This window comes from Cucurbita moschata, unplaced genomic scaffold, assembly GCF_002738365.1.
Source record: "Cucurbita moschata cultivar Rifu unplaced genomic scaffold, Cmos_1.0 Cmo_Scf00015, whole genome shotgun sequence".
NCBI lineage: Eukaryota > Viridiplantae > Streptophyta > Magnoliopsida > Cucurbitales > Cucurbitaceae > Cucurbita > Cucurbita moschata.
Window position 1 is genome coordinate 3,182,384 of NW_019268531.1, and position 24,165 is coordinate 3,206,548.

At 37.6% G+C, this 24,165-nt stretch overlaps 6 protein-coding genes across 6 annotated transcripts; 2 read left to right on the forward strand and 4 right to left on the reverse strand.

Moving 5' to 3' along the window:
* Positions 1 to 2,481: 2,481 nt before the first annotated feature.
* LOC111453741 (protein FAR-RED-ELONGATED HYPOCOTYL 1-LIKE-like) lies at positions 2,482 to 4,191 on the reverse strand. Its single transcript, XM_023094962.1, has 3 exons — positions 4,052 to 4,191; positions 2,998 to 3,440; positions 2,482 to 2,755 (listed from the first exon to the last, which is right to left on the reverse strand). Exons 1-3 carry the CDS (start codon positions 4,102 to 4,104, stop codon positions 2,670 to 2,672), a joined length of 582 nt encoding a protein of 193 aa, XP_022950730.1. The 5' UTR covers positions 4,105 to 4,191; the 3' UTR covers positions 2,482 to 2,669.
* A 136-nt stretch (positions 4,192 to 4,327) lies between these two features.
* Positions 4,328 to 8,208, forward strand: LOC111453735. The gene is made up of 7 exons (XM_023094954.1): positions 4,328 to 4,479; positions 5,315 to 5,458; positions 5,934 to 6,076; positions 6,189 to 6,239; positions 6,731 to 6,952; positions 7,084 to 7,186; positions 7,416 to 8,208. The coding sequence occupies exons 1-7, from the start codon at positions 4,343 to 4,345 to the stop codon at positions 8,008 to 8,010; spliced, it is 1,395 nt and encodes a 464-aa protein (XP_022950722.1). The 5' UTR covers positions 4,328 to 4,342; the 3' UTR covers positions 8,011 to 8,208.
* A 123-nt stretch (positions 8,209 to 8,331) lies between these two features.
* On the reverse strand, positions 8,332 to 9,739 carry LOC111453740 (thaumatin-like protein). The gene is made up of 2 exons (XM_023094961.1): positions 9,226 to 9,739; positions 8,332 to 9,134 (listed from the first exon to the last, which is right to left on the reverse strand). Exons 1-2 carry the CDS (start codon positions 9,287 to 9,289, stop codon positions 8,458 to 8,460), a joined length of 741 nt encoding a protein of 246 aa, XP_022950729.1. The 5' UTR covers positions 9,290 to 9,739; the 3' UTR covers positions 8,332 to 8,457.
* Positions 9,740 to 10,790: 1,051 nt separating this feature from the next.
* LOC111453738 (putative cyclin-D7-1) lies at positions 10,791 to 12,551 on the reverse strand. Its single transcript, XM_023094958.1, has 5 exons — positions 12,116 to 12,551; positions 11,955 to 12,041; positions 11,518 to 11,616; positions 11,084 to 11,407; positions 10,791 to 10,978 (listed from the first exon to the last, which is right to left on the reverse strand). The coding sequence occupies exons 1-5, from the start codon at positions 12,347 to 12,349 to the stop codon at positions 10,880 to 10,882; spliced, it is 843 nt and encodes a 280-aa protein (XP_022950726.1). The 5' UTR covers positions 12,350 to 12,551; the 3' UTR covers positions 10,791 to 10,879.
* A 3,449-nt stretch (positions 12,552 to 16,000) lies between these two features.
* On the forward strand, positions 16,001 to 18,207 carry LOC111453860 (L-type lectin-domain containing receptor kinase S.4-like). The gene has a single exon (XM_023095133.1). The coding sequence runs from the start codon at positions 16,193 to 16,195 to the stop codon at positions 18,155 to 18,157; it is 1,965 nt and encodes a 654-aa protein (XP_022950901.1). The 5' UTR covers positions 16,001 to 16,192; the 3' UTR covers positions 18,158 to 18,207.
* A 1,480-nt stretch (positions 18,208 to 19,687) lies between these two features.
* LOC111453484 lies at positions 19,688 to 21,190 on the reverse strand. The gene has a single exon (XM_023094603.1). The coding sequence runs from the start codon at positions 21,188 to 21,190 to the stop codon at positions 19,688 to 19,690; it is 1,503 nt and encodes a 500-aa protein (XP_022950371.1).
* Between the last annotated feature and the right edge of the window lie 2,975 nt (positions 21,191 to 24,165).

Sequence of the window (24,165 nt, forward strand, 5' to 3'; positions counted from 1 at the left end):
GTTTTATTGAAATATAAGGTAATAATAAACTGCCATGACTTATATAGCATGTTTAAAGTAAAAAGTTTACTAAATGTGAGATTTTACGGTGATCGAAGTTGGAAACGAAATATTATTTATAAGAATATGAAAATCTTTTCCTAACAAACACATTTTAAAATCGCAAGGTTAATAACAATATGTTACGGATCAAAACTGACATATTTACTATTGATAAGCTTGAACTATTACAAATAGTATCATACTTATACATCGGGCGGTGTACAAATAAAGATGTAGGTCTCTAAAAGAGTACATCTTAGGAGAACGAAATATTATTTACACGAGTGTGAAAAACTCTCCCTATCATATACATTTTAAAATTGTGAGGTTGACGGCTTCACATTGACCAAATCGGGAGTTATTCAAATAAAGTTGAAATTTTTGAGTGATGGTTATTATTTATTTTTTACCATGTAAATATAAAAAATGAAAAAGAAAAAATGGAGGGTTGTCTACTACAGCGCAGTTGCATAACGTAACCCTACCATGGGTGTCTGTCTGATTGGTTTACTTCAAAGTGAGCGAAGGTTTGTCTGTTTGTGGCTTTGACTTTGTACACACGACATAAAACCCACCCGACCCTACAAACCGGACCGGCGGTTTGACCAATTGTCAGGCTTCGAGCCTTAGCCACGGTACCCCCAAAGCAACCAGGTTTGGGTTTCAGTGTCAAAAAGTCAAAGGTATCTGCAAGACACGTGTATAGGGGCCCCACATTTTACTCGAGGATCTCGTGTGGGAAGGATGGAGCGGCTCCGAGATGTCCCCGTCCTGCTTTGGATCCGACACCTGACCATGACCCGTGTCGGATCCTTCTAGATCCAAACAAAAAGAAGAAGCGTGATCCCCTCGTCCATGCCAACCATTCTTGGGGAGAAGGACAAAATATAAATTTAGCTGTTCCATATGAATTTGGTGTTTGAAAAAAACAAAATTCGAAAGGGGGAGCGATAGAAAGACCCGACGACATGTTATAATTACTCGGGTCACTTTCAATTATCACATATATGACAATTTATCGTTGTTTTTGTTATCATTTGAGTTAAAAAATTTATTTCAAATTTAAAATGACGTATGGTCTATCCTTTGTTCTCGAGAGCACTAAATCGATCAATGAAAAGGGGTGTGTTCATGGCTAACTACACGTATTATTATTCTACTCAAAATAATAATTATATATATTATTTAAATTTTGGTTCATAAAATTTGAAATTAGTGTAGTTTTTAAGATAATGACCGGCAATCGTACTTTTAATTCTATTTTTACATGGGCAAGATATGGAATACAAAGTGTACCCTTTAAAGCCTTATTGGGCTTCTATGAATTTGGGCCGCAAGTCCATGGGCCCATAATTGAGCGGATCGAGATGTCGGTGCGTCAGGTGCATGGGCTCCACACGTATGCCACGAGTGGCGGTCGGAATTTGAAGAGAATTTAAACTTCTAATTTTATAATAATATATTATCAACCTATTCCATATTTATTAAGACTTGTAGACTTAATTGTGAAAAATTATATTATTATATTAATTCTAGAAAATTTTAAATATAGTAACTCTATTATTAAATAAAAAATAAAAAATTATAAGGCATTTTTAAACGTAAACTTGAAAATTTAGAGGGTAAACTTGTAATTTAACATTAATTTATTTATTTTAATAGAAAAAAGACAATTTGTTGAGACATTATAAAAAATAAACAATGCTCATAATTGTGTCACTATAATTTAAGGATATATTTATTGTCTTTAAGGTTATTAAAGATTTTATTTATTTATATTTTTATAATGAGAATATTTAAACCCTGAAATTTTAAAATGAAACTTTTGGGGTAAGCGAAAGGACAAATGCAACCCGCAGTTCAATTTCCCACGAAATGTTTAAAATTTCTGAAATTTCAAACGCACTTTACGTAAAAACCCTCCAAAGACCTTCCCTTCCCGTTTTCGTACTTTCGCGATTCCCGTCTTCTTCAACCAGAGAAGATTACGGCCTTGCACATTGGAAATTTCGCCGCCGGAAATGGAGAAGACCGATGCGAGATCCGTTACGAACGGCAACGAATGTCTGACGCCGAGGAACTGCGCTTTTAGAATTCCGGCGGCATCCAAATGCCCGCCACCGCCGAAGAAGAAAGCGGTCACTGGCCGGAAGCAGCCTCCACCGACGAGTGGTTATTTCCACCCTCCCGATCTCGATGCTTTGTTTTCCATGCCGCCTTCATCACGATGGGAAGCTTGTGTTTAGATGCATCACGGTATTCGATTCGTCAAATTTACAACATATTTGAAATTTTATCTGTTGGATTGATTCGTTTATTTCTTCCGTCATTTGGATCCTCCGTCCGTGAAATTTGGCGGTTTTTTGTTCTTTATATGGCATAGATTTAGTACTTGATTTCTTGTAGGCAAAACTTCAATATATGTGTTGTGAGTGAGAATTAGTTTGGAACTGTTAGACCAAATAATTGGATTGCATAAACCAGTTCGGTAGAATCTCATTTGCACACATCACTTGAATTGAATTGTATTACACTTGCTGAAATTCTTTCATCTTAAAGAACAAGCAAACGCACACGCACACTTCAAATTCATTGAAAGTGGATTTAGAGATTCAAGATGTTAAACATCAGGGATCCAGGGATGGCAAAATCCCAGAAAAGTACTGCTCAAACTCTTGATCAATGGTTGGTGTGATAATCTTGGACTCTGCCTCTGCATATTTGAATGATTCAGATCTAATTTGTGTATGGAAAAAATATAAAACTCACCCAACATCACAAATTTTGTGAAAAAAGAAACGAAAAAAAAAAAAAAAAGAAATCCTATGATCCCTGATGTCATCTCTTGAACCGTTTTGATCTCTGGTTTAAATCTTAATTCCATCATTGAACTTTGCCTCTTACTTCGTTTAAATCGTTACATAACATGCAAAGATGAACTGAGAATTTCAATACCTGGGTCTATGCTCCATCTCCCAGATGACAAAACAAAGTCATGATTGGAGTCTGTGGGGAGGAGCAAATTTTGAGTACTGTCACTGCAATAGTGCTCATAAATGCTGGAATTTCCATGGCTTCCAAATTCCAATAGATCTTCCTCATGGCCATAGTTTAGGTCCAACTTATCTTTGATACCATCTTTCTCACCCTGTATTCGAACCTCTTCTGTGGACATATCCTTTCCTTCTGTTGCCATTTTTGTAAGGCTGCTTTCTCCTTCTTTTGGGCGTTTTTTGTTGAACTTGAAGCTATCTTCTCCATAGGGAAAGCTAATTGAACTTGAACTTGGACCCCAACATGGTAGCTTAGGTGTGGGTAAACTTAGTTGCTCAAACAGTAGTTTTCTTTTCTTCTTTACATCAAAGCTTTCGGTATCCCATGGTTGAAAGTCAGAGAAGCTGCAAGAATTTGAATTTTTCTTAGTACGTCCATTGAGGTCGGTTTAATTACAATAATGACAAGTTTCATTGCATAGTATTTTAGCGCTGATCTAAAGTTCTATGTTTATTCCTTATCTTGGAAATTGAAGAAGCCCTTAGATAATGATTTTGTCGTTTCTTTTAATCTGATCAGGGCTTTTGTAAGGATCAAGAACTATAAATAGAAGAAAAAATCCCAAACATCCAATCGATAAAATATCTAAATTTCTAAGAGATAGACAAGACATCAAATCCTACCCCCAAAAAAGGCACTGAAACCATGATTATCAGCCAGGCCAGGCCACCAGAAAACCATGATTACAAGTTAGATTAGGCATAGGAAGCCAATTTTCCCCCTAAAAGATCAAAGCTCCTCTTCAAAACACAATCAAAATGCAGAAAACAGAGAGAAAGAGAGTGAAACTTCTAAGAAACAAACAAACCCAGAACTCAACCCATCAAGAAACTGCACATAAAGGCAGGAGCTTCAAGATCTGTGTTTCCTTTCAATATGTTTTGCATCAGCTTGGTTCACAGACAGCCATGGCGGCCAAAGCAGAGAGAAAGGATGAGAGAGATGTAGGACGTACCTGTGAGTGCCACCGTGAGATGGATGATGGCGGGGGTGGTTCTTTTGGTCCATCGTCGGAGAAGAAAGAGAGATGGAAATGGGAGGAAGGCAAGAACCGGAGGCATCTGGTTTGGATGGCGTTCGATAAATAAAAGGAAAGTGGGAGAGTGGGAGGAGAGGTAGGATTCGAGGAGTTTGAGAATAATATTATAATTTTAGTATTTGTTTATGCGTCGTATTTATCTATCTCTGTTTTTATGTTTCTTGTTTAATCCTTCCGATGGCACCTGGCTGAGGCCGAGGAAGCAGAATGCACATGATTCCTTCCCATGCTTGTCTCGATGCTGTGCGACGACGTCGTCTTATCATGATACAACCCTCTTGGCTGTCGTCGGTTGTGCGACTGGCACCCATTTTCCTGCCTTCTTCTGACGGCACATGTGGACTGTACACACTCTCCCTATCCATTTTTCCTCCTTTCTCTTTTTTTTTAAAAAACTTTTCAGGGGATCAATCAATATAAACATATAATTTTATGTAAATTTCAATTTTGTATCTACATAAAATTAAGATTAAAATTTTAAAGTTAGAAACTATACAAAATATTAAATTTGAAGAAGAAATAATCATACTTCAACAATGATTTATAAAGTTAATTATAATATTAAATTTGAAGAATAAATAATCCTACTTTAACAATAATTTATAAAGTTAATTATTAATTTTGAAGACACTACTCAATTAAATAAATAAAATTCTCCACTAATATTATCGTTTTAAGGACATATTTGTATGATTAGGCAATGAATTGATAAAACCTAGTTTGCGAAAATTAATTATTTTATTTGACCATATACAATATATATAGATTCAATTTTGTACACATAATCGTGGATATGTTTAATTTGTTTAAATATAATATTAATGATATTTATTTTTAATTTTGTTTTTTAAAATGGAAGGATATTAATAAATTTTTTAAAAGTTTAAGATATTTTAAAAATATTATTAAAATGTTTTAAAATATTAACTATGTCTAAAATTAAGATAAAATATTTTCAGACATTTTTGAAAAATTAAGAATATTAGTGGAAGTTTGGAAAATTTAGGAAAGGGGAAAAGTCATGAAAAATGATTTGATACAATACAGACGTAATTTCTGAACCGAAGGATGAGGAGGGTTCCCGAATCATCAGCTTGCCGCGTTTCTTTTATATAAGATCGACCTTGCCATCGTCGCATTTTCATTCTTACCATCCCTGAATTTTGTACTTCACTGCAGATTAATCCATCGTCTATTATCTCGAGTACTTAGGGATTACTTCGATTGCGAGACGGCTATGGCGAAAGACGGTCCCAACTGGGATGGGTTGCTCAAATGGAGTCTCGCTCACTCCGACGGAACTCGCCCTAATCGTAATTTGAGGTTCTCTCTCTCTCTCTCTCTCTTGACTTGTCGATTAATCAAGAACTAAGATCTGTTACTCGCCTTTGTGTCTGTTATTGTTGGCTTTGCCGGATTCTTGCTGTAGAAGCTGTTAGAGAGCTTTTGCATTCTGTGTATGTAGTGGATGTTACTTTAAAAGTTGTTTGAGTTGCGAACAGCAATAAGAATTATTTAGCTGGAATAAAACATTATTTGCTTAAACCAACCATTTCAGTAATGGAATTGATTCATGCGATCACATTTAAGTCGTATTCTAGTATTTCTAGCATAGCAATCGATATCCGGAATTGTGTTACCATGTTCGTGCATTCTACTGTTGTTGTTGCTGATTTTGAAGGTGTGAACCTTGGTTTCAGATTATGTTCTGTGGCCGTGGTTAGGTTTATCTGTTTTGGGCGATATGTTTTCCGCGTAATTTCTTAAAAGATGGTATTGAATTACGTCTTTTTTCCAGTGAGGAGGATCGGAGATGGTTTATGGAAGCAATGCAATCCCAGAGTGTTGATGTTATTAAGCGCATGAAAGAGATAACCCAAGTGATGCAGGCTCCTGAGCAAGTCTTGGAAGCTCAAGGTGTTAATCCAGAAGATATTGAAGGTACTTTCATTTTCAGAACTTTCCTTCACCCCCGTCTACCCGGGCAGGGGTTCTATTTCCTCTTCAAGGACATTTCCTAAATTATTTCGTTCCATTTTTTTGATCCTTGCAGATATGCTTGATGAGCTACAAGAGCATGTTGAGTCGATTGACATGGCTAATGGTAAAGTACTTTCTTTATTTGAATTAATAGAATAATTGTTGGGCAGATGGGGATTGTTTCTATGATTCCAACGAGGAAGCTTGATATGCCTTCATTTGTTGAAGGGAAAAATCACTTGGTAGAATCTACAATTTTCCCTCAATTGAGCATGGTCCTTGTAGTTTCTACACGCTTTTGCGATGGACAGGGATCTTCATTGCCCCAGGTTGATTGCTATTAGGTTAGGCGCCTAGTTTTGTATATCATGCAATAAGGAAAGGGAGAAGTTGGTGTAGTTTCTAGCATACTGTCTCCCATAACAACTAATGTAGCAATTATTGACTTTGAATGGGTTTCGAGATGTTACTTTCTTAGCAAGGGTTTATGAATTGTGGAATGGTTATTGATGAACTTTCTTCCAGAATAAAAATATCACTATTGAGTTTATGGTATCACTTCTTTGAGTAAAATTATTTATCGTCCTCTTCACATCAATTATATTGCGCTGACAGACCTCCACTCTATCGGTGGGTTGCATCCGCTTCTTGGGTTTCTTAAGAATTCCCATGCAAATATTCGAGCCAAAGCTGCAGAAGTCGTGACCACTATTGTTCAAAATAATCCACGAAGTCAACAACTGGTGATGGAATTGAATGGTTTAGAGTCGCTCCTATTGAACTTTGCTTCCGACCCCGATGTCACTGCTCGGACCAAAGCTCTTGGTGCTATATCCTGTAAGTACATAGATTCCTTTTTGTGAAGAAGTGTTCAATTTGTATCTCTGTTTAGGCCTAGAGGCTTTCGTATAGGTTGCTGACATTGGCTTCCATTTTGTTTTTGCCCCCTTTGGCTGCTTTCTCTGCAGCTTTAATTCGACACAACAAACCTGGTGTTGCTGCATTCCGACTTGCAAATGGTTATGCAGGCTTGAGAGATGCTCTTGGTTCCGAGAGTGTGAGATTTCAAAGGTAAGTATGATAGAATCGTGACAGATCACCTCCAAAACCATCTTGCCCTCACAACTTTGAGAAAATCCAATTTCCTAATGGGGGGTTTGAGCGGCTATAGGAATAAATATAATAAAGATGTTCATAATTTGTTGCAATAAATTCTTTGGTTCGAATTGCCAATCGTGCAATCCCTTTGTTTGGGGAATAGCTTTTTTAATTGATCGATTATGTTTCTTTGTTTTTTCAGGAAAGCCCTTTACTTGATCCATTACCTGCTGCTTGAAAATGCTTCAGATTGCCACATCGTGAATGAGCTCGGATTTCCTCGCATTATGCTACACCTTGTATCCAGTGATGATGCTGATGTACGGGAGGCTGCTCTTCGTGGCCTCCTTGAACTTGCCAAGGATAAGACAGGTGAGAATGGTGGAGGATTAGGTGAAGATGATGCCAAGTTAAAACAGCTTCTTGAGGAGCGGATAAAGGGAATCAGTTTACTGTCACCTGAAGATCTTGCGGCAGCTAGGGAAGAAAGGCAGCTTGTTGATTCACTCTGGAATACCTGCTACAAAGAACCATCATCTCTCCGTGAAAAGGGCCTTCTTGTTCTTCCTGGGGAGGATGAACCACCTCCTGATGTTGCTAGTAAGCATTTTGAACCTCCTCTGAGAGCTTGGTCGGAAAGGCCTCCGGCTGATACAAGTCCTAAAACTGAAAAGAAAGAAACTCCTTTATTGCTGGGCTTAGGTCCTGCACCTGCACCTGCACCCGCACCCGAGGCTAGAGATGTTACTTCCAGTTCCGCAGCGAATACAAACGGAAACGTGGATTCGACTTCATAATTTAAGCTGTACATTTAGTAATTTCCACACCAGTTCAATCATCTTGCTTTCCCCTTCCTCTGTGACTACAATGCTGCCATGGTTGAACTTACGCAACAACTGAGGCGGTTGATGTCTAGAACATCGAACTGGTAGCGGCAACACCACTCCTTTCTTTATAGTCAAGGTTTTAATGCAGTTTTATACCTTTCTGAGATATTTACTAGCAATTGCTTTGTGATAGAATTCTAGTTTTGCGACATGTTGGATTTAGAATCAAAGATCATGTGCTGTGAACTTCAGAATATATAAAAGGAGAGTTCAAAAGTAGCAACTTCACGGTTGTAGAACTAACGAAAATTCTCTCCCATTGATAGAAGGATTTTCCCATTACAGTTGCTTAAGCTAGGAAAAACAATACCTTAGCGATGAACTAAAAATGCACAAAAGACAGCGCCTAAGAGCCATCTATAATTGAGGAGGGCAAAAAGTAATGACATAACGAGAAGCCCTGCACCTATTAAGACTGGAGGAATCATCAAAAGCGTAGCTATAAGCCTTGGGGCATATGGCTTTAAACAAGTGAGCAAACAGAGTAGGCTTGCAAGTATTTGGATTTGCATATTGTCCCGTGCAGCAATACTCTGCCGATTGCATAGCCAAGCAAGCGCTCTTGCAGCCCACCACCTTGCTGCCCCTTCTCACCTCCAGCGTCGATGGACAACAAATATTCACATCAACCTCGCAAGACGCCACCCCACACCCAATCCCTCCCCCCACCGGCTTCATCGACACTGGCAAGTTGAACCCATCCACCAAACTCACATCATAGAAATGCAGGGCCGATGTGGACGACCCAAGTGTCATTTCCACCAACGTGGCTGGCGGCTCACCCCCAACTCCTCCACAATGTAGCCGCCCACCGCAGTCGCCCGTCTCGCACGAGCCTTTACCATTGGAGTCAAAGTTGCAGCCTTGTCTGCCCCATATCCTCCCCGACCATTTGTCCGGCACGTCAATGACTACTTCCTGGCCGCTTCCAAGTAGAAACCCACCCTCTTTGGGCGTGTTCTGCCCAGCACCGCCAAGAATCCCCGGCCATACGCTTTCGTTACAGTTGTTGACTATGATAATTTGTTCCGCATCTGCACAAAATGAACACGAATTAGTACATTTCTACGGCATTTTGGAAAAAGAAGACATTGTATTGAAGATAGGAGCAGGAGAGAGTAGTACTAATCATGAAAAAAGGCACTGATAAGCAGAGAAGCACAGAGATGAGAAGGGAAACAGTTGCCATGGCATCACAAAGCTTTAGATCAGAATGAAGTTGAAAATGGGCATCACTGAAGGAGTATCCCCATTTCGTTTACAGATAAAGGGCAATATTCATTTCTTGTGAATGGGGCTTTCTTTTTCCCCCCATATAACAAAATCTGTCTCTCTCCCACATCGTGAATTAGTATAATGGGTTAACCCACTAGAGTAGTTGGATTAGTGTCCAAGACACGTCCATTTTGAATCTTAGAACATGCCTAGTTTTCTTTTCTTATAATTTGCTGTATATTCTTCTGAGGTTGTGGTTCAAACATCAATTTTTTCCCCTTTTCTTTTTGTAAAGACAATTGGGATGGGTGGATTTATATTCAACATCAAATTCATTCGATCTTTCTTTATAAACAATGGGAAAAAAAAAGGAAAGCAATAGCCTTGATGGGAGAAGGGAGGACTAATCAACCTAAAGCTCCCTACCCGGGTCCACACTAGCTAGTTCGGGTGGACCCGAAATGCAACCGCTTTTTACCTCATCTCATGGCGACTTTAGTTTTTGGTCTTTGAAAGATGTGGTTTTCTCCAAATTTCTTTAGAACCGTTTCTAGGGAGAAGTTTTTACACCCTCATAAGAAATGCTTCGTTTCCTCTCCAACCAATGTGGGATCTTACAATCCACCCCTTAGGGATCGATGTTCAGCTCTGGTACCATTTGTAATTGCCCGAAGCTATTGTTAGTAGATATTGTTCGTTTTGGTTCGTTATGTATCGTCATCAGCTTCACGGTTTTGAAACGCATCTACTAAAGAGAGGTTTTCGCACTCTTGTAAGGAGTGATTCACTTCTCTCTCACCCGATATGGGATCTCACCGTAACATTTGAATTATCAGTTGAATTTCACAAACTAAGTTTTTTATTTAAAAAAATCAATTAGGCAAATAACCATCCTATTTTTGGTATTCTAATTTATAAACTAAGTTTATTGTTTTATGTGAAATTAAAAATGAAAGAGTAGCTTTAAAATGACGTGGCATCAAATCTTAAACCTTTTCTTTTATATATCCTCCACCAAATTTTGGCTACATTAAAGAACAAAATTAAAGTAAATGGTAAGCTTTAGATATAAATTGAAATAATTAAGGTTCTTACTTTATGGGATTATTTATTTTTAAATTCTACATGAAGAACAATAATCCTTTTTTTTTTCTTTCTTTTTTATTCTTCTTCGATAAGATTACACCTACAAGTTTTGTCACTTTGTCACGTGAATAACATCATAATAGTACGTTATTGCTTCAACCAATTACGTAATTATGTAAATCTAAGAGTTTAATTGTAACGACCCTGTAATTTGTGCAATTTTCCACATAAATATGTAGACTAATGAAAATTAGGTCTCGATATTCATTACATTTATTTTCCATCTACCTTATAAAATATTTTCAAAATCTAAGCAAATTTTTTAGACTAAAAGGAGTAGTTTTTGTTTTGAAATTAGCCCAACAAATAAAATGGGGTTTTTTTTTTCCAAAGAGACTCGAAAACTAAAAACAAAACGACTATTATACAAGACCTTAATTATTAACTTTAAGAAATGATCCATTCCGCTCTCTCCACTTCAATAGCTCTGGTCCTTCATCAACACCGACGTCGGGCTTTGAGGGCAGCGAGAAGATTGAATTGCTTCCAAAACCGCACGACATTTCATCATCTCATCCTACATAATTTAGTTCCACACCACATAAAATTATCAATCAAATACAACTATTCAAATAAACATTCGAGTTCGATACGAACGAAGCGATCATGATATCTAATTTACCTTATGGGGGTGGTTGAAGAGCCGCATAAAATATGAAAGAGGGGGTTGAGAAGTGATGGGAGGAAGCAAGTCTAAAGAGCACCAAATTGTGGAGAGGGCAATTAAGCTTGGCTTGAAAGGCATGAGCCTATGATCCAACACAGCGCCAACAAGCAGCTCTGTGATGTTCGCCATCAATGGTGAAGACTCCAAATTCAGACCCAAAAGGTGAATGTAAGAATAAGGCGTTGGGCAACAGAGATGCCAATCCAAAGCCTTTAGCAATGTCACCTCCATTCTTTCTATCGAGCTTTCATCGAACACATGATCCATATAATCCTCCATCTTCGATAATATTCCACATCCAAACAAATTCATTGTTAGCGAACTTTCGATATCAAACTTTTGAAAATTTAAGGATATTTTTATTAATTTAGCGGTTTTTTAAAAGTTACCTGAATTTGAGTCAAAGTTGGAGGATAGGTCTCGTGGAACTTGCAGGCTACGGATAAGCATGCAACGCTCAATAATTCAACCATCCAATCCTTCCATTCCTGCCATTTTAATTAAGTTTATAAGTAAGGAATACTATCTCCATTGATATGAGATCGGGGGCTTATGTCGATAGAATCCTCAAGTGTCGAATAAAGAAGTTGTGAGCCTCGAAGGTGTAGTAAAAAAACGACTTTAAGGAATACTATCTTCATTGGTTAGAGCTTTTAGGAAAACTAAACAGAAAATCACGAACACTTAAGCTCGAAGTGGACAATATAAAGATCCGTAATTTTGAACATGAATGAGTTAGAACGGTTGAAAAAAGCAATACCCAGATGGGAAATTCAAGTTTGTAATCCAAACCCATCACAACACAAATGGGAAGAGATGTGCTTACTTTGGTTCTGTTCTTAGATATGAAGCGATCCAGGTAATTTGCAGCCAGAAAAACAGTTCCATGGGAGAGATTCCATCGATTTCTACACTGAAACATAAAACTAAAACTCGTTAGAATTGAAAATGATGAAAAGAAAGAACTGAAAACGATCAAAATTCGACCTTGAGAAGCCATTGAATACATCTGAGCCTCACAAAAACAAGATCCTGAGTTTCAAGGAACTCCTTATAATGAGGGTCAGGCATGTAGCTCATCTCCTTCGCCATGCACACCGACACAGCCGCCTGCTCTTCATCTTCATCTTCCTTGGTGCCTACACACACCAAACTCAGGTTCTTCCCATGAGTGTCAGCTGAAGTTGAAAGCCAATCCTCATCGCAGAGCAAACCTTCCATTGGTAGAAACAGAGGACCCTGCAAGTGCAGAGACAATGCAAATGGGGAATTTATAAAGCTGTAAGGATTGAGGGAGGGGAATTAAGGAGGAGGAGGAGGAGGAGGAAGGCATCTCCCACATGAAATGGGTTAATGAGAAGAGAAGGGTATGCGTAAGTTTTGGGATAATTGTTTTTGGTATCAATTACGTGAGAGCACGAGGGGTATGCTGGTTGGCGTTGGGCCCTTACAAAGCCCTAAAATTGAAGTAATGAAGCTCTGAAAAATACCACTTGTGGCTCACAAATCAAAGCTGCTGTGTTCAAGTACTCAATTGACAGCTCCACCTCGAATCAATCACTTCTTTCCCAATTGCTCATACTTCTTCTTCAATCATTTCAAAATGTATTAGAATCAATAATGCCTTACTTTTCAAAATGTTTTGCTTCAATTATGGATTTTGATTTCAATCTCAAAAATTGCTTCAATTATGGATTTTGATTTCAATCTCAAAACAGGTTTATCTAACTAGATTGAGTAGAGATATATTTAAAAAATATTTATTAAAGAAATACAGGCACATATTTAATAAAAATTTGATATATATATATATATATATATATATATATATATATATATATATATATATATATATATTTATTAGATTATATTTAAATTTTTGAAAGTTATATTTAGTAAATTGAAACTATATATACGCTGTGATCTCAACTTTTTTTTTTTTACTGTATTATCACGTATGTATCTGAAATCATTTATAGTAAAACATTTAGTCTATATTCCTCTTTGAATTTTCTCTCTCCTATTCTGTGTTCATTTTAATAGAGTGCATGAGTTGTTGAGCGATCCTAACAATAGATATCAGAACTAATAACGGGTATCGATCCTAACATAATCGAACCGTCCAATCCCAGTCCATTGCTTACAAATATTAGCTTTCTCGTTTTAGCTTCACTTCAAAATTTTAAAATAATTCTAGTAGGGAGATAAAGACATTCCTCTCTTCGGACTTTGTCCTCGTGTCCTATTTCAAATCCTTTCTTCACAAAAATTTTCATTTATTTATTTATTTTTTTTTTTTTTGCACGGATCGAGAGGTAGGAATTCTTTGCAGAGAGGGATCAGGTTCCTACCAAAAAAAATTTCTCCATTTTTTATATATTAAAAAATATTTGTTAAAAAAAATTATCAATAATTTATATTTTCCATATAGTTTCTATTAAGAAAGACTCCGGATAAATCTAATAATATTTCATAAGCTAACCTAGACTCAAATTTCTAAATACATATTCTTTTATGTTAAAAATATATATATAAAAATAATAATACTAATAAATTAGTTTTGTGTCTTAGTTATAATATGTATATAAATATATTTATATTTATATATAAAGAGTGAGGTGGGACTGGACGGGATGAGGATATAGGTGGGGACAGGATGGAGACGAGAATGGAGACTATAATCTCGTCTCCAATCCTATTTAGTTAACACGAAGAAATCTCTCATCACTCCCTCTTTCATTTGCGTTAATGGCTAAATTGATATCTCGACGCATACCCGAAACAGCGGGCACCGAGATACTCGAGGGGAGTTATTTTGTTCATCTGTTGGAATATCTCAACTACCAAAGGATATTGGTAATGGTAAAAAATGTAATTGAAGAGAAGGTCAAGTTGAAGGATGAACAGTGTAAGTTATGCATGAGAGCCATTATTTGAGAGTAAGTGCAGTGTGAGGCGGCAGTTATCCATAAATGGGCCATTATTGTTCCCACACATCCAATTTTCATATGGGAAAGATCACTTCAATCCACATACTTCTCTGTGCTTATAGAAACCATTGATACGTACTATTTGAGTTAATATCGGGTGGGCTTGGACGGTTACATATAGTATCAGAGTCAGATATTGAGCGGTGTGCCAGCAAGGACACTAGGTCCCTACGGGAGTGAATTGTGAGATCTCATATCCGTTGGAAGCAGGAACAAAACATTACTTGTAAATGTGTGGAAATCTCTCCCCAATAGACGCATTTTAAAACTATGAGGCTGGTGGCGATATGTAACGTGCTAAACCAGACAATATAAGCTAGCAGTGGGCTTGGACCATTACAATGAGACATTGATCGGAGTAGGACTAGACCCTCTCCATAGTAGATACATTTTAGAATTGTGAGGCTGACGACGATACGCAACGGACCAAAGCGGACAATACCTACAAGCGGTGGACTTGAGCTGTTACAAATAGTATAAGAACTAGACACCCAGCGGTGTGCCAGCGAGGACACTAAGTCCCCAAAGGAGGTGGATTGTGAGATCCTACATCGGTCGGAGAAAAGAATGAAATATTTCTTATAAGGACATGAAAATCTCTCACTAGTATACACGTTTTAAAATGGTGAGACTAATAATGATAAGTAACAAGCTAAAACAAACAATATCAAATAGCGATGAACTTAGGCCATTACAAAAACTCAAATCAATTCTCGAAAAGCAGCTTAAGAGGCGAAAACAGTGACCCAAGTGGGTGTGGCCAGCTTCTTTTATGTAATGTAATTGAAGCGAAAATCAACTAAATTGCTCAAAGCATCATTATGAAAGTTGTGAACATCCACAGAACCATTGATAGTGGCCTCATCATATGAATTCCAATGGCACACGAAAGCTCAGGTACACCTAAAAAATAATGGAGACCATTATTGATTAGAAAGTTTATTATATCGATACATCAATTCAAGTATAGTTCAATAGATAAGACATCAATTACTATTTTAAATATAAAAAATTTTAATCTTACACTTCATAATCATAGAACAAAATAGAGAACGAAATTTTCCTCGGCCCACCGACCACCTCTCGTCATTGTTCATCAGAATTTTCGGGACAAAAAATGAATAATTTTCACACTTCAAATGGTCCCTTAGTGTTTGAGGTGTTCACTTCATGGAATCATGTAACCCTTGTGCGACTAAATTTGGTGAAATGTCACTTCATTTCTCACTCCAAATTTAATTTCTTTCTTATAAATTAAGTGGACATAATTCTTCTACCTTTATTGCATTTACATTTGTTTCTCCCACATTTTAGAAACAATTATTTATTTATTTATTTCCACAATCTTCTTCGCACACTTTACCAAAATCAATCCAAAACGTAACAAAAATTATTAAACAAAAAAGTCTTCCGCCTTCTAAAACTAAAATTACCAAAACACTCATCCATGGTTGTTTACGTTCATCATCAATGGTCGGTCGAAAAGAAATTAGCTTGAGTACAGACGACAGACTCAAATTTAGAGGGCTCATGCAAATACATAAACTCTTTTACGGAATAGATTAAGTGATAAAAAAAGGCACGTTTTCAATTAGTAGTCCATCGAATCAGTCTGAGTCCTTTAACTTTCAATAATATGATACGTGACTCTCGTATGATAGAAGGAAAGAAAGCGGGTGGAGAGAAATCCACGTTAGTGGTGTATGTAGTAGCGAGCTAACATTAATTTAAAAGAAATATGGATGAAAATATAGATAAAATATATGTGGTGATCAAATTTTTTGAGAGATAAATAAATTTAAAAATTTTATTATCAATATCAAAATTCATTTAAAATCAAAATATGTTATAGCTAGACATGTCTATCTAATATTTAGAGACGTAGAGACTAGCCTAAAACAGATCGAAAAAATCTCTGTTGAAAATGTGATACCAGCTAAGAACCGACCTTCTCAACTCCGTGCGAACTTAAAGATTCTACTGATGAATTTTGTTGGATGTTCATCATTGTCCTTTTTGATGGACCAATAAACCACCCTTCCTTTCCCTACCATCAAACCTTAATTTCTAGATCATGGCATCCTCTGTTTTGTTCATCACAATTTTCTCTGCTCTAATTTTCCTGTCCACCCAAACGCTGTCTCAGCACAACCAACTGTTCTATCCTGGATTCAATGCATCCACCAACTTGACTTTGAAGCAATATGCAGGAATCGAGAACAATGGAGTTTTGAGACTCACCAATTATGCCCCTGATATCATCGGCCAGGCCTTTTACGCCTCTCCAATTCAGTTCAAAAACTCCTCCACCGCCGCACACGGCGGTAGTAGCAACGGCAAAGCTTTTTCTTTCTCCACCTGTTTTGCCTTCTGCATCATCCCCGAGGACGATAACTATGTCGGCCATGGCTTCACTTTCGCTATTGTACCTTCTAAAAATCTCGGTGCTCTTTCACAGACGTATCTCGGCCTCTTCAACAGAAAACCCTCAACCCATATCTTCGCGGTTGAATTCGATACCATCCAGACGGTTGAGGTTAAAGACATCGACAACAATCATGTGGGTATCGATTTAAATAGCTTGATTTCCAATGTCTCTAAACAGGCTGCTTATTTTGATGATTCTGGTCAGCTTCATAATCTGACTCTCAAAAGTGGGAAGCCTGTTAAAGCTTGGATTGATTATGATTCTCGTGAAATCACTCTCAATGTTACGATTTCTCCTTTTTCTTCAAAACCCAGAAAGCCACTTCTGTCGTACAGAGTGGATCTTTCGTCAATTTTTAATGAAAATATGTACGTTGGATTTACTGCTTCAACGGGTATACTGGCTTATAGCTCGCAGTATATTTTGGGGTGGAGTTTCGCCATTAATGGCGAAGCCCGAGATCTTGAGCTCTCTTCGCTTCCATTACCCAAACAGAGGAAAACAGGGGCGAAAATCGGTCTCTCTGTTTATTTGTCTGTAACAGCGGCGAGTTTTTTTGCGATCTCTGTTTTCGCTTTTGGTATTTATTTCTTAAGAAAGCATAAGAAATCTAATGAAATCGAGCTGTGGGAGCTTCAAATGGGACCCCATCGATATTCCTACAGAGAACTCAAAAAGGGTACTAGAAATTTCAGCGAGAAGGAGATTCTTGGGTTTGGTGGATCTGGGAAAGTATACAGAGGAACCCTTCCGGTTTCGAAAACAGAAATCGCCGTGAAGCGAATTTTTCATAATTCGAAACAGGGTCTCCGGGAATTTGTGACGGAAATCGCTACAATCGGAAGGCTCCGTCACCGGAATCTGGTTCAGTTGCTCGGGTGGTGTCGGCGGGGGCAGGATCTGCTTATTGTTTACGAATTTATGGCGAATGGGAGCTTGGATAACTATCTATTCGACGATCCGAAAACAATTTTGAATTGGGAACAGAGATTCAAAATCATTAAAGGGGTTGCCTCTGCTCTGCTTTATCTTCACGAAGGGTACAAACAGGTGGTGATACACAGAGACGTGAAGGCGAGCAATGTGTTGTTAGACGGCGAATTGAACGGGAGATTGGGGGATTTCGGGCTTGCGAAGGTGTACGATCATGGGTCTGTTCCGGTTACGACTCGAGTCGTCGGAACTTTGGGTTATTTGGCACCGGAGCTGCCAAGAACAGGGAAACCAACGACGAGCTCCGACGTATACGCGTTTGGGGCTCTGATGTTGGAGGTGGTTTGTGGGCGGCGGCCAGTGGAAGTGAAGGCGCTGCCGGAGGAGATGACGTTAGTGGATTGGGTTTGGGACAAATACAGAGAAGGGCAGCTTTTGGTCGTCGTCGATCCGAAGCTTCGGGGAGACTACGACGAGGTTGAGGCGGCATTGGTATTGAAATTGGGGGTTTTGTGTTCGAATAATGAGCCGAAGCAACGGCCGAGTATGAGGCAGATTGTGCAGTGTTTGGACGGAGAAATTGGCGTCGCCGACGAGTGGAAGGCGCCCGACGGGGGGAGCAACGGTGGGGCGGTGGGGGATTTTGTCGTGTCTTTTACGTCTTTATCCATTACCTGATAAAGCTCGGGTTAATTATTATAAGCATGATTATGCTAATTTTCTCTTCTCCTTCCCATCTTCTTCCTCACCTCCGGCAAAACTTGTCACTACCGGCGGCAGCCGCCGTTCTCTTTTCATTGCCATTTTTTAGGGGTGTACATTCAACCCGGGAATCCCATAACTCGGACTAACTCAAGAGTTGGGTAGGGTTGGATTATCATTTCGAATAGGATTGGGTTCATTTTTTCGGAAACCGAATTAAATCAGTTAGATTTTGATTTCGTGAGGCAAAACTTGAGTTGACTAGTGGAATAAAAATATATAAATGTATTAGAAAATAAAAAAATTTATGTATGGGTGAGTTTGACCGGGTGGTTGTTTCACACTCACCCGTCTTTAAATTAATCATTTAAGTCTATTCTCAATAAATGTCAGCCATTTATTTTTTTGGTGAATAATTATAGATTGATTAGGAACTTTTAATATATTTTATCTATTCAAACTATTATGGATAAATAAAAAAATTTAATTTTTTTATAAGTTTTAATATATTTTATTTCAAATTATATCCAAAGAATTATAAATTATGGATAAATAAAAAATTTTAAATATTTTTCGGGTATTTAGGTGTCTTTAATTTTATGACAATATTAAACTATGTTAATAAGTTACAAGTTAGCTGTTTATTATTATTATTATTATCTTTGTGAATAATTATAGATTTATTTGTGTTTGTTGATGAACTTTTAATATATTTTATCTCAAATTGTATCCAAATAATTATAAATCGTAGATAAATAAAACTTTTTATAATTTTTTTTGACAACCGAGAAATCTCAAAAGTGAGAATGTTGACATGAGTAACGAGAAATCCGGTGAAAATTTTCTCAACCCTCTATTGTACGGTTGGGTTGGGTTGAGAAAATTTTATGGTTGGTTGGGTTAGTCATCCAATCAACTCAATGGGCCGCTCCTACCATTTTAGCCATTTATTAAACTCAAATTTGTAATGGTTATTTAACTTCTTTTTGAATAAAGATAAATGTATTTTGTAACTGATAATGTAGAAATGTTTTTTTTTAAAAAAAATAAATATATATATGATTTTTATTTATAAATTTTATGCATTTTTACTCATTATTGCCACATCAATATTGCCACATCAATATTGCCACTTCAATATGTGGCTCAAATCCATTGAAAAATGGATGGTTGCACTACTATTACCTCAACATTAAATTAGTAAAACAGTAAATCAGTAAATGTTTCCTTTTTATTTGGAGTGCTGGTTGATCCTCCACTGATACAAGTAAAATATTTGAAATTAAATCTTCATTGAATTAATTAATGTTTATCAACAACTAAAATATTGACAGAGGTTGGTGAAATATTGATAAAAATAGTGAGATCGATAGCTTGTAGTCAGTTTTATCTATACCGAGGTGTGAAGTAAGTATAACATATGGAGTATATGTGTATACAAATGATAAGAAGAAAGGTATATATACAACCAAACTAAAACTAAACTACCCAATTCAACGTCCCCTTTTATTGTTGATTACAATTCCGGTGATCTTGCGTCTGCCGATTCTCAAACTTATAAATGCAACTCAACCCCACCAAAATCTCTACAATGGCGGCGTCCGTCTTCTCCAAGTCCGAATAATGCAGCGTTTGCATCAGCAGCGTTGTCGGACTGGTGTCGAACCTCTGTTTTTCCATGTTCCTCTCCGACTGCCACCGCATTGTGTCGTGGGCCAACGGACCCAACCACCCCATCATGTCCTCCACCGCTTCCTTCCACCCCGCCGCAAGCGACTGCGTATCGCTGTCGCTCCCCATTTTCTCCTCTCCTCCTTTATTCATCCAATTGTTCCTTCTCAATTTAGCCCTCAAATTTTGCTTTATCCTTGCTGGCAACATCTCGTAAAACTTCCCACGCGCTTCTTCCCCTATTGTCGTCGGAGAGTGCAGGCAACGCTCCGCGAAGAGTATCACGTTCGCGTAGTTCAACGAAAGCCCTGTTCCCCCCACCGTCGTTGGTGGCGCTGATGTGTATACTCTGTTATTTTCCAACTTCGAGGAATTGAGTTCCTCGGAACGAAATCCGGCGACGTCGTTTACTCTAATCACACTCGGAAATCGGACCAATTCCTTTTTCCCCCTTTTCGGAATCGGCCCAGATTGTGTTTCAAACTTATATTCGCCGTCGCCGCTGCCGGACTTTCGATGTCCGCCATAGAAATTCCACCTCCAGAATCTGTCTCTGAAGATTCCAGTTGGTGGGTTGTGATACGAACAACAATCCTGCTCCGGAACATACGGGCTGAAGACGGTGGAAATTCTCGCGTATATGACGCAGATGAGTCGCGTCATCATTCCGACAGCGTAATCGAAACTCTGATTCCATAACGAAATTTCTTTGGCATGCTTCACGTCTTTCCTCTGGGTAGCCAGTTTTCTTTTCAACATTTCGAAATTCACAGGTGGGTATTGATTTGGACTCGAGGTTCTCCAATTCTGCAGCTTCTTCTCCGACGCTTCCATTTCGAACAGAGCTTCCATAGAAGAATGAAGCTCCGCCGTGGAGAACACCAGCTTCTCCATTCTTCCGATAAGTTTAGCAACGTTCTTGAAACCCGAATTGGATTTGACTGAATTGAATATTCCATCTTTCATATTGGAGAACACGAGGTCGAATCGGGCGAGGCCCAAATCGGCGCACTTTTTGCTGAGTCGAGAAACAGAGGAGGCGGCATTATTCAATTCCTCGAGCCGCTCGGAACAAGCGAGATTGAGAAGAAACTCCTTATCTTTGGAATTCAAATAGGCGACACCTTGGGAGCGGACGACGACGTTCCGGAGCTTGAAAATCTCTTCGTCGGAGAGAGATCGGTAGAGAGAAATGAGGGCAGCCATGGTTTTAGCAGTGTCGAAGGAGAGGATCCCAAGGGTAGGAGGAGGGGATTTTTCATGGAAGAAGAATTGAAGTGTGTGATGGGTAGTTCCTTTAATGGTCCCTGAAAGCCACGGCATGGTGGCAACAACCATGGCCTGTGAAAAGAGACTGTAAAAATGGGTCTGGGCAATGAAATTTAGGATTAATTGAGGAAGAAGAAGAATAAGAAGAAGAAGAAGAAGAAGAAGAAGAAGAAGAAGAAGGGAATGGAAATGGGGTGGCGATACTCGTGAGAAAGCCGGACATTTGGGTGGTGGCTCATGAAGACGAGGCCAGAGAGATGAGATTTGCGAGGCCGACAGAGCGGCGTTCCAATTCCGAACAGGAAAAGGAACAAACTTTGGGTCGCTCTAAAGATCAAAATATGAAAGGCACGACCAAATCAAGAGCTGTAACTAAATATTGAATTTAAATTGTTCGAGGGGGAAGGTGTGGATGATCGAAATTCAATTGCTTGGTCAAACTTCAACCCGGTTTTTTTTTCCTTTCAATTTCTTGGCTTAAATTATGGTTTTGGAGATCATATATTATTGTTGGTTGAATGTTAGTTGGAAACTACCAGTTTCTAATGTTTTCAAATTCAAAGCTTTGTGGTCGGTCAAGGTCAACTCAGACCAAAGACTTTCGATAAAAAGTCGCCGCTTTTTTCGTTGTCTATAATCAACTCAGACGAATGAAGGCCCTGAAAAGAGAGAGCCCATTTTGGCTCAGGGCCAGCTTCCTATTTGTAACCCATTTTTTAACAGAAAAAACAAAAATTATTAAGAATATTTCCATTTTAAGTCATTATTTAAATATTTATTAAGGCCTCATTTGCTTACCTGGAAAATAAATTAATAAAAATGGAAAATGTTATTCATATATTATTTATTATTAGAAGTTATTTTTAGATGGTTATAAATTTAGATAATTGAAAATTACATTTAACTTTTTATTTACTTTTAAGTTACATTCATCTCGTGATTAATTATAGTCATAAAATATAATAATTATGGCCAGTTAAATACCCGAGCTATTTTTCTTCTTTTAGTAATTCTATATAGTTTAAATGACATTTTAAACTAATTTAATACCTGAACCGGATTTGAACTGTTCCTTCTTCATTGCCCCTTTCTCTTTCATTCTCTCTCTCTCTCTCCTTTCTCACATGCATCGTACCAAACAAAATCCCCTCCCCACCCATCAAAACATTCTTCAATTATTAACTCTTTCCTGCAAAATTATTCTATTTTCCAACTACCACGAGACTCTCTCATAGGTCAAAGGTCAAGCTCGCTGCTACCAAATATTATCATTTTTCTACTTTCACTACAATAGCTTAAGTATGTTACAATTCCTATAGTTTAGACATGGAAAGATTCTCCTCATATTCGTGTGTAATCTCAATTTATTCATATACTTACTAACCGGCTAACTAACATATGCTTCAAATTTTTTTGAAATAAGTACAAATAAAATTGAGTTTAATGCTCTCGTACACATCCTTTTCTTTTTCTTGTGGGAAGCTACAATGATGCATATTCTTGGTGTTGCATTTCCATACATAGAAAGCTATTTGTTGAAGCATAATTGAATGAGTTGTTTGTTTGGTTTTGGGTTGAGGCAAGGGTAACAAAAAATGGCATAAAACTGTGGCATTACAACAACAAGTGATGTTAGGGTTCCGTAAGGGAATTGGAATTTATCCATTTTCATGAAACTTGTGAGGGTTTTGCAGAATTTGCAAATGGGAGATTTTATTGCACAAATTCAGACAGAAGAAGAAACAAGAAAGTGACTGAGATGGCGACCATTAGACGTACTCTAACATTTGTAATACTTAATTGTTGATGCCATGGAGTTGTTGCCAAAGCTTTGGACTCATGTACTGACACTAATAAATGGATCTGTGATGATGCGTGGAGTATTATAATTAAACCCTCACAAAAAGGGAATCAATGTTCTCAACCATACGACTTTATCTCGGTTTGGTTTAGTTTCGTTTTCGAGTATCAAGGGTTTGAATGGAATATAATCGCCTACCCCTTACAAATATCGGTCTTATTTGGACTTTTTCTCATTTTCGTCCGTAGATATTGTCCTCTTTGGACTTTCATTTCTAGACTTCACTTCAAGGTTTCAAAATGCGTCTACTAATAGGAGGTTTTCAATGTCCTCGTTGGCATACTACTCAGTAACTTGACATACCATTTATAACCCCCAAGCCCACCGCCAGTAGATATTATTTGGACTTTCTTTGACTTTCGTCTGTAGATATTATCCTCTTTGGACTTTCCTTTCTAGACTTCACCTCAAAGTTTAAAAACGCATCTATTAATAAGAGATTCTCAGTGTCCTCGTTGCCATATTACTCAATAACTTGGCATACCATTTGTAACCCTCAAGCCCACTGCTAGTAGATATTGTCACCACTCAGTGACTTGGCATACCATTTGTAACCGCCCAAGCCCACCACTAGTACATATTGTTCGTTTTAACCCATTACGTATCGCCGTCAGCCTTACAATTTTAAAACTTGTCTACTAGGAAAGGTTTCCACACATTATAAAGAATGATTCGTTTCTCTCTCCAACCAACGTGGGATCTCACATGAAATGTCATTGCTTTTATATGATATTAATACGAAGGGTTCTTCACATATTTCCATGCACATTTTTTTAACCTAATCTTCGAAAAAAAGGAAGATCGTAACAAAGTTATTACGAGACAGTCACATTGCATAAAATTCTTAATTTTTGGAAAGCAAATCTCAAGTAGAACTGAAGAATAAGAAAATAATAAAATGGGTAAAAAAAAAAAAAGGAAATGCATAGAAATAATGGAACACAAACTCTTAAATATTCCACAATAATATTCTCACTTCGATCGATAACGCACCTAATTTACAAATGTATGTATGTTTATGTATATGGGTTTTTTTATTGAAAGCAAGAAATTTTTTAATTTTTTTCAATTCTTTTTCAATTTCCTTGTGTGAGCCATATTGTTGAACTGACATGATCAGAGGAAGAGCAAAGAAAAAAAAAAAAAAAAAAAAAAAAAAAAAAAAAAAAAAAAAAAAAAAAAA